General features: G+C 44.9%; 1 protein-coding gene across 3 annotated transcripts in view; it reads right to left on the reverse strand.

Moving 5' to 3' along the window:
• The window catches only part of LOC310907784 (uncharacterized protein), a 60,135-nt gene that overhangs the window by 12,327 nt on the left and 33,640 nt on the right, over positions 1-14,168 (reverse strand). The window contains exon 4 of one of the 3 annotated variants that reach the window (XM_083858261.1): positions 4,562-4,612. The exons of 1 other annotated variant lie outside the window; for it this stretch is intronic. In XM_083858261.1, the coding sequence (XP_083714387.1) occupies positions 4,562-4,612 (51 nt within the window). Of the gene's footprint in view, positions 1-4,561; positions 4,616-14,168 lie in introns of all 3 variants that reach the window. One more of the 3 variants, XM_083858260.1, reaches the window with a different exon arrangement.

Below are 14,168 nucleotides of genomic sequence, written 5' to 3' on the forward strand. Positions count from 1 at the left end.
AGATAAGTTCAGCTCCACTAATCCCATTCAGAGACTGCATGTAAAGGTTTGTCAAGGAAGAAGAAAAACAGGAATAAATGACAACTTTTAACCCTCATCCCAAGATGGCCTGGAGAATTGAAGACTGGCAGTATTTTAGATACACTGGAAGACAGGTCTCTGCATTCCGAGCTGGCCAAGCCTGGTCTAGGGCAGAGGCAGTTGGACCTCACAAGCACATGGCCACAGAGTCACCCTCCATCCAGTGCCAAGGAAGCGTCTCCACTGCAAAACACACCTCGCCACACAGACACACCCTGGACACTAAAATACCCTCAATGTGTGTGTGCCCCTCTCCCAGTGCCTTGCTGCCAGTTACAGACACGACACTGGTTGACATTTTGGGGCACCAGAGATCAGGTCTGCACCCTCACACTGCCCAGCTCATGTGCAACACCCACACAGGCCCCTGAGCTTGCAGTGGCATGTGCTTTGCTACATTTACCTATTATGTACAAATCCATAGTTCATGTACCTGCTGTCACCTCTAATTTATCTCTGCTCACCTGCCCACAGGGGATGATTCTTCTGTTCCATTATCGTTTACTAGGTGGGAACAGAAGCAAATTTTTTTTAATATTATTTGCTCTTCACTGTAGGCTGCTATCTCTCACAGCTGCTATTCCTGAAAGCATTTCAAACTGAGCTGCTGCAAGTTAGAAAAGGTTATCAATCTCTCTTCCATAATCTGTCTAGGTTCTCAGACTATCACTATCCCATCATCCCACTTAAGAACTGCTGAGCAAATGGAGAGCTGTAGCTGATCACCACAAGAGCTGGCCCTTGGGAAACTTAAGCACAGGAAACAACAGCAAAGTGACAGCTTAGTGTAAAAACAGCAGCAAAACCCAACCCAGGTCACCTGCTTAAAAAAGACTCCCAAGGACCACAAACATTTCCAAAGGCTGTAGCTGTGTTTCCATGCCAGAGGGCAAAGACACTGCCCCTCTGTCTCACCTTCCCATGGGAGACTCTTCCTGCAGAAGACAGAGGAAGAAATAACCATAATGATGCACAAGAAAACAACACCTTGCACCCTGAGACACCAGCAAAGCCCCAAGATCTCAAGGCAACCAAAGTATCAGCCAGGATGAGGGTTTTTTTAAAAGCAGGCATGATCTCACAACCACGTGAGACTGATCTCAGCAAGAACAAGATGGAAATGCTTCACTGATGATGTTGAGGACAGAGATGACAGTGACCTTCTAATAACATGGAATAAGCACGATCCCTTCTCCTACAAGTTATTCAGCAGCAGGAAAACAGAAAGGAGAAAGTGAGGACCCTTGCTTCAAATCCCTGGCACAAGCCATTAGATATCCTTCCTGCTCCTCAGATCAGTTCACTCACTGCATCTTCATCCAGCTTTACACTGTCTGGGCATCTGTGACCATCTCAGTTCAGAAAGAGACTCTACCTGAGCTGAAACAGGAACACTTGTGCATCAGTGCTACAGTCACACAAGCAAAGTGGTTCACATGGTGATGTTTCCTGTTGAGATACACAGACAGCTAGCTGCCTGGTTCCTCCTGCAACAGCTCATCAATCTATCACTATGAGATCTGTCTTCATTTCTTCTACCCTGATCACAGTGGACAGGTTCCAACAATGAACCTGTGCCACCAGACCCCCAGCAACACAGAGCCAAGCTCTCACCTTGCCTCTTGCTATCACTCTTGGCAAAAGGCCACATTCAGGAGGGCCTCAGAATAGTCCTTCCAATAGAATTCAGGTCCCTAGTGTGCTGACTCCATTACTGAATGCTGGACAAGACCCAGAAATCACAGAAGGGCTGAGGTTGGCAGGCAGCTCTAGAGATAGCTGAGTTCCAACCCCCTCCTCCAAGCAGGGTCAGCAGGAGCCTGTTGCCCAGGACTGCATCCTGGCACACCATGACTCTTTCCATGGATAGAGATTCCACAATTTCTCTGGGCAACCTGAATATCTTACATTTCAACTTGTGCCCATTACCTCTTGTTCTGCTGCTGGGCAACACTGAGAAGGAATACCATGCCAAGCATGTCCTGCTGGCTGGATTGAGGTTTCCCTTTATATGATGAGAGCACGGCACTTTCTTTCAGAAGTATTGACCTCTCTCAGCTGTTTCCAGAGCTGAAGCACTTCAACAAAGAGTTCTGCCAGGGACCTGCTGCTTCCTTTCTCAGCTTGGTACACAAAAATGGCCATTCACTTGAAAAATGGAGGCAAAAATGCACCTTTACTTAACAGCTCTACCACCACAACAGACCAGCCAGAGGCTGTGAAGTATCACATGCTATTATGGAAGCCACAAGTGCCTCAGGTGGAGAGGCACTGTCTCAGCTTGGCAAGGCTGGCCAGAGAAGAGTGGATTTTGTGCCATCTGTCAGAAAAGTGTGCTCTCAGTTTCTGCTGTTTATTTTACTGCAAGCTGACATGGGCTTAAAGAGCAAAGGGATAATTCTCCTTTCAGATTCTCCAGGGGCACAATAGTAAGCCACAATAATGAGCTTAAGGTGTCAGGAAACCATCTGACTGAGGCATTACTGAAACCCAAGGGACTAGAGAACCATCACCAAGCACCACTGGAAATAGCTGGTGTCCAGGGACAGACACCCAGAAAAAAAACCACTGAACGAGCACAGGGCAGGCAATAAAGGAAGGTGATAAACAAGATACGCTAAAACATTGCAGCAGGATTAGAGAGCTGGCAGGTCTGAAGGACAGGCACAGTCAGGAGAGAGTTTGTGGGGCACAGAAGGACACAAATATTGAAAACAATCCATGAAAGCACATAAGAGATCAAGATTAATCATGGAATCAGAAGTATTGGGTCACCATGGGGCTGCTGGAAGACAGGACTGAAGAGCCCTGACAGAAGGCATTTGAGAAGTCAGAAAAATACCACCCCCAGCTCTGCACAAGGTTCTAGCCAGCTTTGCCTGCTCCTCCTCCTCTCAGATACCAAATTCATTTCCAGAGCGGTGATGGGCAAGGACGTCCAATAGCATGCTTATCAACTGCAGCACTTCTGGGTACACAAAGGCATCATTCCTATTGCTTGCTGGGCAAGGAAAAAACCTTGAAAGGATCCTGGTCTGTCAATCATCCCTCTTGCAAGACTATAAAAAATGCTGCAGTGAAAATAGCAGCTTCATCATGAAGGATATTTGGTTTTTACCCCTTAATCTGTTTTTGTTTGTGTACCACAAACATGGAGGATCATGTGGAATGAGGTACACCTGCCTTGCTGACAACATGCAAGATCACAAACAAAATCCTAGAACGTCTTGGGTTGGAAGGGACCTTCAACATCATCTAGTTCAAATGCCCCTGCCATCACAAGGACACCTTCTACTAGACCAAGTTGCTCAGAACCCCATCCAACCTGACTACAATTCTTCTTCCAGGGATAGGGCAGTCACAACTTCTCTGGGCAACCTGTTTCAGTGCATCCATCACCCTCACTTTAAAGAATTTCTTCACAAAATCTAATCTAATTCTACTGTCCTTCAGCTTAAAGCCATTCCCCTTGTTCTATCACTACACACCCCTGTGAAAAGTCCCTCTCCAGCTCCCTCATAGCCCCTTTTAGGTACTAGAAGGTGATATAAGATCTCCTAGGAGCCTTTTCTTCTCCAGCCAGTGCAATCGTGCTTTCTCAGCCTGTCTTCATCGGGAAGGTGCTCCAGTCCTCTTAACAACTTCACAGCCCTCCTCCAGACTTGCTCAAACAGTTACATGCCTTTCTTCTGTCAGGGACTCCAGACCTCGATGCAGCGCTCCAGGTGGGATCTCACCAGAGCAGAGTAGAGCAGGGGAATCACCTCCCTCAACCTACTTGTCACATTTCTCTTTAATTCAGCACAGGATACATATAGCATTGAGCAAAAGAAAGATAAGGTACCCACAAAGGAGGCAGGGATTAGCTGGTGAGTCCAGGAATGCACTGCTAAAGACAAAACTCTGAGGTGCAGGCAACAAAATCTACAAGGATGAGACTTGAGCACACCTGACAGGGGATGCAGGATGTCAGGCATGGAGAGGTTTGGGACACTGCAGCTTCATCCCAGCTAAAAAGTCACCCAAGCAATGTAACTCTTCTTTGTCATCACCCAGTCCCATATCCCATCTGGTTCTGCAAACACCAGTGCATTATGCAGGTGCAGTCCCTTTTCGCCAACTACCTTCCAGACCTCTCACACCCCTACCAAACACCACTTGGTCAAGAAGGATCCAAATGACACCCTCCCAGACAGCTGTGCTGTGTGAGCTCATAGCAGGAGATGTAGACTTTTACACCAAGGAATCTTTGAAACCACAGTCTCCAAAATGGAAAAGACAATGTATTAATCAGTCTTGTCAGCTCCTACCTAAATTGTAACTACATTCTATACTCTGCACTAGCAACTTCTGTTACGCAGCTGATCAAGCCACAGGAAATCTCCAGAAATCATCTTCTGGACACAGATGTTCAGTGAGAATCACCACATTAGGTATATGTGGAAAGAGGAAGGAACTGCACCAGAAAAGGGCAACTTACACGAATTTTAATTACTCTAGTCTTCGCTCCACAATTCTTCTTGAGCAGCATCTTCTGAAAGAGAAGTAGAATCCAGGGATTAGTAGAAATAGCATGAATGAACAGAAAGAGGGATATTGTAAGGAGCCCCTTTTAATCAACATTTCATTAAAACAAGATGGATGGATGGTAAAGTGAGATATGAAAGATTAAGGATTATCAAAGGTTGCCAGCAAGTAACCAACTTAATTTGAGACTGTCTCACGCAGCCTGCACAGAGTCCTCTGGCAGTGGTTGATACCCTGGGTTTTGAAAAGACATACAAGAAATTTCACAAGGAAAGAGATAGAACAACTGCCTGAAAGGAAGTTTCTTCTTAATTTCCATCAATTAGTGGTTAGACTTTGCCCTGAAGCAGGTGAATTTTCCAAAGGAAAAAACAGTCTATTTCATGTAAATGTGGATGTTCTCATTATTTAACAGATGTTTTCGTTATGCCTATTTATTTAGAATTTAAAAAAAAAAATCAAGGTAAAAGCACCTGCCTGCAGTTCTAAATCTCTGCCCTATATTTCAAGAGTGGTTAAAGATGTCATAACATGAATCACACTACTTAGCAAACAGGATATACTTGAACCAGCAATTATTCTGAGAAATTACAGATATAAATGAATGTGTTGAAGTCCTATCCCAGTTTTGAGACAGTGTTTTGAAGGCTAGCAAGTGAATAAAATCATTCTTTCCTCTCAAAAAATTGTCACAAAACAACTCCCAAGTGGAAAAACAAGGCTTCAAGAGAACAGTTCTTTCATTTAAAAAATACTTCAATTACATTTTTCATACTGAAAAATCTGGTAAGGGAGGTATGTCAGGAAGAATCTTCTCCATCAGCTTTTGGAAGAAATAAAAGATTTTCTTAGCTTCTCTTTTTAACACTTCTCCACTTGGAAAGCTGTGTGAAGTATGGGAAAACACTCCCCACATTCACATGCTTTTACAAAGCAACTGCAGTGTTTTTCAGATGAAGTTCTTAAAGGCTGTAGAAAAACATCCCATCATTTTACCAGTAAGAGTGGTAAATAGTGAGACTTTTCCATTTTTTTCTTTGTTTGTTATCCTTCTGCTTTCTCTAGCACAAAGTAAGATAAAAGCAACACAGTGCAGGGAGGCTTGGAAACTCAAAAAGCTTAAAAAATCCAAAACATACAAACAACCTCTAAAAAATTCAGAAGAAAAAGCACCACCCCAAAACTGAAGTCAGTGCTTAGGTGAAAGTATTTATTACTTTTCCAGCAGAAAGTACTGCTGGGAGATGGGAAGAAGTCCCATTCCTCCACCACCCTCTGTCACTCCACATCCCATAAGCACGTCTTTGCAGTCCCAATCCACATAACTGCCCAAAACTTGGAGAGGGAGTCAGAGATCCACCCAGCATTTCTACACACATCAGCCTCTTTGATCTAAAATCCAGAACTTGGCAGAGTCACATCCCACTTTGAAACTTTCACACGAATAGTTTGGGGCTCAAGGACAGTGTATTTCACTATCCAAGCATGCATGGAGAAGAAGGGAGGTGCTGCAAGGACTCTGAGCTTTTTCTGTTAATTCTTTAGCAGGTGAATCCTATTGCTGTCTCATTATTCAGAGGACTCAGCAGTAGCCATGCCTGACTGCTCTGGTCCCAGGTCTGACCTGGCAGCACAGCTCCAAGGTTTCTAACCCAAAAGGACCCAACAAGGTCTTTGCACAAACCAGGCAGGAGACACAAAGGGAACTACTGAACTGAACTAGCCCAGCCCATGGCTGTCCAACTAAACAAGTAATTCTGGGAATTCCTATAAAATATTGCAGGACTCAGCTCCCAGCCAGGCTGCAAGGCAGCTACAGTAAGGCTGGTATTTACTGTGAGGTCACTGCCTTTAAGACCCCCATAACTGCACAGTGAAAAAGAGAAGGAAGGAGACCTCGGTAGGACTGACAAAAACCAGGGTGCAAGGAAGGGCAAAGTGAGGAGCTGTGAGGTCTTGCAAAGTTTTGGTCTCTCCTTAAGTTTTTCTTGCAGCTGCTGTGAAATGTTGGCTGGTGGGATCAAGAAGGGTAGGTTAGATAGCTCAAGCCACAAGCCCACTGGTGGGAGAAAATGTGCAAGACAACTTTGGGTTGAGCAATGAAAGTGAGAATCAGGACTTGTGATTTTGAGCCCCATACTTTAGGGGAAGAATGCTGTTAGAGCAGAACATACCCTGCTGTATCCCATATGACTACAAGCTTTTTGACATTGGCTAAGACCCTCAGCTTCCCCAGGCTACTGTAAAGCTGAGCTTTATGGTGGTATTTGGCTGAACCCCCAGGATGAAGTGACACAAAATTCTATATTGCCTCAGCAGCAACACTGAATCCTCTGCTGAAAGGGGAAAAACAGAGCCCTGTTGGCCAAGGAGCAAGTACAACACCTTCCATTACAGTCCAGTGGGATGAAATGCCTAGCATGGTCACACCCACAGGTCCCCAGTGACTCCATCAGCGTACAACAAAAGACATTTCGCAACTAAAATCACCAGAGGCAGCAAGATATTTACCCATCCTGGCCTTATATTAGAACATAGAGGGAGGACCAATAGAGACAGAAATTATAAGATGACACCAAAGAGTGAACGAAAGGTTTGAAGCCTGTAGGTAGATGGACAACCAGCCAGACTCTTCCAAGAGAAATTCAAGTGCTCAGCTGTATCCCAAGTCCTACTCTTTGGTTAGAAAACAGAAGTGTTCTTTTAGTGATGCTGTTGTGATAAGCTTTAATTATATGAGAATCTTACTACTAGTTACACTACTGCTACAGATTGCAAATATTTCACTGTGCAGGAAGAGCAAGATACCATACATAAAATTTTTGTTTCTCTTGTTTTTCCTCTTTGTTCCTGGCATTCCTCTTGATGGACTTAGTAGAAAAATAAAAACATGACATTCCCTCATCCACAGGATGTTAAACTGGAGCATAAACCTCAGCATATGAAGCTCCCTGGAACTGCTAGGTTCTCTTATTTCCACTTAGACTAAAAGCAGAGCAAGACCACTTGTGCTGCACTCTTACAGCTTCCAGATCCCACATCCTAGTATGATCTGAAACAGGGAGAGGGAAAGAGAGCAAGCCAGCCACATGATCCTGCAGCTGAGAATGAATACATGGAAGGCAAGTTATCAAATGTTATTCTATTTAATCAAATTGCTTCCACCTCACTTGCAGCCACATGCTTTCTGCACCCAGCACAGCAGAGCCATGCTTTACAAAAAGTAAGTCAAGCCATCTTTGAATGGTTTTCCATCCCTCAGTCTTCCCTTTTCTTGCCAAACCTGAGTGCAGACTTTCGGACAGGGAGGCTAAAATGCAGTGCTGCCTAGCAACAGCCAGGGACTTTCCACAGCAGCCTCTCCTCATCCTCCCTCTGGAGACCTCCACGTCACAAGCCAACCATGAGATGCAGCAACTCATTAACTCCTATTTACACAGATACAAGGCAGAGCTGAAATAACATTTATTTGGCTACATGACTTGCAGTAGCCTAAAGCAGGGGAAATGGCCTGTAAGAAAGGTGACATACTCAGTTTAGTAACCCTGGGATCATTCCTAACTACTACACCAATGTGAAAGTGCAGTGCAGTTTTATTTCCTCAAGATATTTTCTGGGAGTTATGACAATGAGCAGAGCAGAGATTTGTCAAAGGTCATGGAGGATATTAGTAGCAGAGCTGAGAACAAAACCATAGGGGGTATGGTTTCCAAAACTTTCTTCCACCTGCAGAAAATGGAATGGAAGAAAAAGAGACAGTGTCCCTATTTCAATTAAAAAGTCTTTCCTGCTGGTCTCTGACAGAACTGCTGACATCAGAGCTGAAAAATACAGCTTGGGAGCATTATTTGCATGAAGGCAAGTTTATTTTGCTATCTACTGTGACTTCTACTAAAAGGAGGAAATGACATGACTAAAGGAAACGATAAAGCCTTTTTGAGGAGACAAGAGTTATGCCCTGCTCTAGAAGTAGAGCTGAATTGAAATGCTTTAGGGTTAACCCTCCAGAATCAGTTCAGCCAAAGAACCCACCCAGCAATCTCACCTCCTGTTCATAACCCAGAGACTCTCTCAATCCTGAGCCTGGATTCAAAAGAGAGTTTCAGGGACTGGAAGTAACAGTGTCACATATTCACTAAATGAAATGTGGTAATGAATCTCTGATCTGCCACACGTGTGGCTTTGCTGCACATCAGTGCCACAGGAAAATACCCCCATTAGAGCAGAGATGAGCCACCAGCCCTGTTTCTCTTGGAGCACAGCTCTCCTGTCCAGCCTTGCCTCAGGAAATACCTCCAATTGTTTAAGCAGCAGTGCTCCAAGTCCTCCAACACTGACTTGAGCAGTTCTGAACTAACCCAGAAGGAAATGGTGAATGCCTGCATTTGCTTATGCACAAAAGCTACCACAGAACTATTCTATACAAACTACACCACCCAGATGACTGTTATATTAAAAATCAAAATACAGGTATTCTTAATGCAAGATCACTCTAGGAATAGTGATATGCAAGATGAATGAATTTATGTCACACTGCTCCAACAGTTGAAAACTAAGTAATTTAAAACTCTGCCAATACAGTTTAAAGATAGGCATCACAAATTAATTTTCAAACGCTTAAGAGTTTGAACAAACTCTTAAACCAGCATACAGTGCAAAATATTTTACATTAATACATATTAATAAACACTTTTCATCTTATGTCTGGTTTTTATATACACATTTCTAGTTTTAGAATAGTTTCATTTTCCCTACCTCCACAAGACAAAACAACTCTTTCGTCCATTACTGTTGCGGGGAAGGGGGGAATTAATTGCTTTTATTTATTTATTTTTATTACCTGGTCAGTTTTAAACTTAGGGGCCTATCCAGAGTTGGATGCAGTTTAACTACTAATGGTTTTCTCAGACTAGTTTACCCTATTACAAGTAAGAGCAGAGGAACTGTCAATTTCTCATAGCATAGCTCATCATTTAATGACACACTTCATCAAATGCTACATACTGATATACAATCAGCTTGTTACAATTTAAGAATGTTGCAGGGATTTCCACTTGCTTAAGGAAAGAGACGTCAAATTTTTAGAAAAATCTGTACTCAGTAACTGTGCTTTAATTTTACTGAAAGATCAGACTTTCCAAAGAACATCAAGCAGGTCAGAATTCAGCCTTTCTTTAGTTTTGCCCATGACCCTCCACAGGACAAGTGCACTTTAAAGCTATGGATGTTTCTTGCTGACATCTTAAGGCTCTTGACAGGATACAAAGTTTAAACAGTCCAAATTTTCAGAAGCAGCCTCCTCAGCTCCATAACCCTCATTTTACTTCTACACTGTTAACCCTACAAGCCAGCTTCCCAGTTGTCCAGAGTCTTCCAGAAACAAGAAGACAGAACAAGACAGAATGTCAAGCACAGAAACAGAGAAACAGACAGATGATGTTGCTCGTTTGGTTTAAAAAAAAAAAAAAAAAAAAAAAAAAAAAAAAAAAAAAACCTGAAAGAAGATACAGTACAGTGCAAGGAGAAATTGCACTCTTAGTCACAGCAAAGGGCTGATGAAAAGGGAAAAACCATGCCCAGTGATGCAATGTGCACAGAGAAAATTCCCTCACAGCAAAGCAAGGGAGGCAGCTCCATGGCCCATTAAGCAGAGGACTGAAGGGGCCTCAGTAAGACACATCTTGGAACAGTGAGGTCAAGTGGATGGTGGTGCACAGGCAATGCCTACATGTGAGCTCCAGCCTGATGCCAATCCCATTTCACACAGTGAGCCAGCCAGGGAAGCACAGCCCTATGGCCCTCCTCCCCTGGGAAGGCATTTCAGAGCAGAGCCCTGCCCTATCTCCATTCCTAACAGCCCTCAGAGATAGGTTTGGGCCAGGAGGAACAGCTTTCCCCAGCAGCCAGCAGCTGATGAAAGCCTGTCCATGCAGCACTGCTGGGGTGGGGAGAGCTGCAGAGGGTTAAGGCAGAGGGCAGGGATGCAGCACAGTGGGCAGATGAGGTCAGGGTGCTGCACAAAGTGGCCATTGTGCAGCACACTGTGGCTGCAGGCTTCTGCCTGACCGGGTCCCACCTCTGTCCCACAGCATGGCACCGTGACAGCACAGGGGCCACAGGGGCAGGGGGACCCACAGCTGCTCCCACCGGAGCGGGGAGCACATGCAGGCAAACCAGCAGCACCCTCACGCTCCTGATGAAGCAGAGCAATCCAGCAAGGTCCTTTTTAGAGCACGGGCTGCATTAAAGGAGGAGGATCAGCCACCCCCAAAGGCAGTACTTACACAGGCCAGATGTGAAAGCCTAGCACAGCCTCAGACACAGCTCAGTAGCAAGGCTGATGCCTTCAGTGTTTTCTCAACGCCACAGCTCCGTGCACCTTCAGGCTTAAACATCACAGCCCAGTGGCCTCTGCTTTAGAGAAATCCTCCACCCAGGAGAACAGTGCTTCATGCCCACGTGGCAGGCCATGAGAGAGCAGGGCCATGGTTCCTGTCCTTTTGCCAGCACAGTGATGAGTTTTCTACAAGGAGCAAAGCCAGGTCTGCCATCCCAGTAAGTTTAGGAGAATAACAAGGGGAAAAAAAATAAAACTAATTTGTTAGTTGATTTTGGACTGGGTTTTTTAATTCCTTGGCACTGAGAAGTGCTGTTAGGACATGGGCATCACCTCTTAGCCCAGCAGTACAAAAACTGTACAGAAAACAAAGTAAGTCACAGCCTCTTCCTTACTGCTTTTAAGCTGAAGCAACTCCAGCTGACACCAATCCCCATCCAGGCTCAGGTTCCCAGGCACACATGACTTAAACTGGAAGACAAACCAGGGGCCCAAGCTTTCCTAGCAGGCACCTGGTACTCTGCATTTGCACCATCAGGGATGCCCTGTACCAGGGGATCACCCACTGCCTGGGCCCAGGGGTGCAAAGCCATTATCCAGTGCATCCGTGTATTGGACACAGACACAAGCTCCCTGCCCAGCTCCTGAAGCAGCACAGCAATGGAAGGCTACAGTTCAGCCATAGTTTTAAATTACAATTATCATCACTCACAGTCTCCAGACTTCTCCATCAGAAGTTTAACAGCCTCACAGCATTTTACAATACAGGCCAACACAAATGGTTTGGCCAAGAGTCCCCTCCTACATAAACAAACCCCAGCATCCAAACACTAAGTTGTGGCGATACCATGGAACATCCTGAAAAACCTCTTAATTCTTTTCAAAGTTATTTCTAGTTAATATCCAGTTGAATTAGTAATTTTTTTTTTTTTTTTTTTTTTTTTTTTTTGCCACGTTTATCCTCAGTCCATCTGAAGTTCCTTCAAAACATCAACACATTTGGTCTCTTAACATTGCCATTAAGAGCTCCCATCTCTACCAAGATAGGAGTCCCAGTTATCCAGGCAGCACCTCTGCCAGCAAGAGCCAAAAATCCACAGCCTCCATACAGTGCAAACACTCACAGCTTAGTGCATCTGGATAAGACAGCAGAGGAAATGCTGATTATTAAGTGATGACCATTGAGAACAAATTCAAATTTAAAAAAAAATAAGCCAGGCAAGGCCTTACAAAGAAAGATGAACTGCAAGGACTTGCACTCAGCAAACAGTGGATCATGAAAACGAAAACAAAGTAATTCCTGTGGTCACCAAAATCCTTTCCAATATGGTATCATCAATCACCTCGTTTTGTGCACTACTGGGAAGGGCTCAGCTATCACTGCTGAAGGGAAATGGGTGAGAGCCTACAGCAAATACAAACAGGCAGAACAGCAAGCCAATCTCACCAGTAGCTGCTCTCTAAGTAAGCACAGCCCAGCTGCACCACAGTCTAGGAAGGCAATGTGCAAGTGATCACTGCAGAGTGGCACCAGGCTCCTGGGCCTGGTCAATGCCTGCTACAGGAGAGAGTGAGCTGAAGTCTGGCCAGCAAGGTCTGCCACCTGGCAGAATATCTGAATTCCCACTATCCCCAAGGCCCAGAGAACAGATTGAATTATTCAAATTACAGGCTGCTTTTTGAAGTTTTTTCCTGCATATCACACTAGAGGTACAGCTAACATAAACACAGCTACCTACTCACACAGTTGTGGTCTAAGCAAACAGACTGTCTGCTTGTCTGTAGGTGAGTCTGGTTTTCTACTGCTCCTCTGTCTCCTTTGTGGCATACAGTTTCCAGATATACCCTGAACCTGTATAGAAGCCCTGTCCCTTTAGGAACAGGTAAAACAGGCCATATTTGCCCTGGTACTTTTACCACCACCCCTTTGATTGGAATCTGGGGATGGAGGAAGTGAACACTCTCTGTGGAGCATCTTTGGCTCAGCAGTCGCTTTCCCTGCTGGTCTGGCAGAGTCTGAGTCTGCTGATCTGCAGGGTACATCAGATGGTTCATCTATTCACTCCATGCCAAGCCCAAATCCCTCACTGAGTTTTCTCTGAGGCCTGGAAAAAATGCAAAGCTCCATTTGTGCAAGAAACAGACCTGATCAAAAACTCCAGCACCTGCGGAGTAACAAAAATGTAAAGAAAGGGCAGGATTCATTAATTCCCCATCCCTCATCTGCACATGCCAAAGCTACCAAAGTTCAAATGTTGGGTTTGCCCCTCCTCCTCATTACAGTCTGTCAAAGCAGGAGGGGACTGGGGGGTCTAGTTTCACAGCTGGCAGGCATGGTAGCAGCTCCTGAGAAAAAGCTTACAAAGCTTTTAATTCAGGGCAGCCAACGTGACTGCTTCCTCCCTTCCTTCCTGGCCTTGGCTCCAAAGTTGTCCACAGGGAATGTCCAGTCTAGTCTAACATATCATCTGATGTCTCTATAGTTAATCTCACTTCTAACTGAGGCCTTGGCTTGGACATGACTCCAAAGCCCTCCCTCCCCACAGACTTTTGCTTCAGGCAGAGCTAGGACAGAAGGCACACTGCCTCCTGCAGCTTCATCCTGTTCCCCTCATCACTGCTGCTGCAGCACACGGGACATGGCAGTGCTGAGGGCTTGAAACAAGCAGCCACCCTTTGCTGTTTAAATGCTGTCCCCAGCTGCCCCAAGAAGGGGTTAAGACATCAATACATGAGAGGCAATAGAGGAAACACAGTTCCCCTTTAAGCAGCAAGACACAGAGAGAGCTCTGGAAATCACACAGCTGTATACCCTGGGAAAGAAGAAGAAAAATACTAAATTCACTGAAAGGCACTACTAACTCTCTCATCAGCTGTGACATTAGAGGGACATGGAGAGGAAGACAATCCACAGATGGCTGCTCCAAACCCAGAGGACACAGGGATAAAAATGTGTGTCTTTACACTACCCTTGGGTAACTGAAAAAGCTACAATGCATTCTAAATGCCCTGTGCACGCCACAGGGCCTCGTGCACACCAGCCACAAAGTGAACAGCCAAGCATGTGGAACACCAGATTTCCAGAAGAGACTGCATGCTCACACAGGTTTGCCACATGAAAGGATAGATGTCTGTGTGGAGGGCAAAAGGAAAAAATAGGCCAAAACAACCGGCTCAAAATGGTTTCAAGTCTAGATTTTTAAGCCCATTTATTTCCTGGTTT

Source organism: Zosterops lateralis, assembly GCF_965231275.1.
Source record: "Zosterops lateralis genome assembly, chromosome: 3".
In the NCBI taxonomy this organism is placed as follows: domain Eukaryota; kingdom Metazoa; phylum Chordata; class Aves; order Passeriformes; family Zosteropidae; genus Zosterops; species Zosterops lateralis.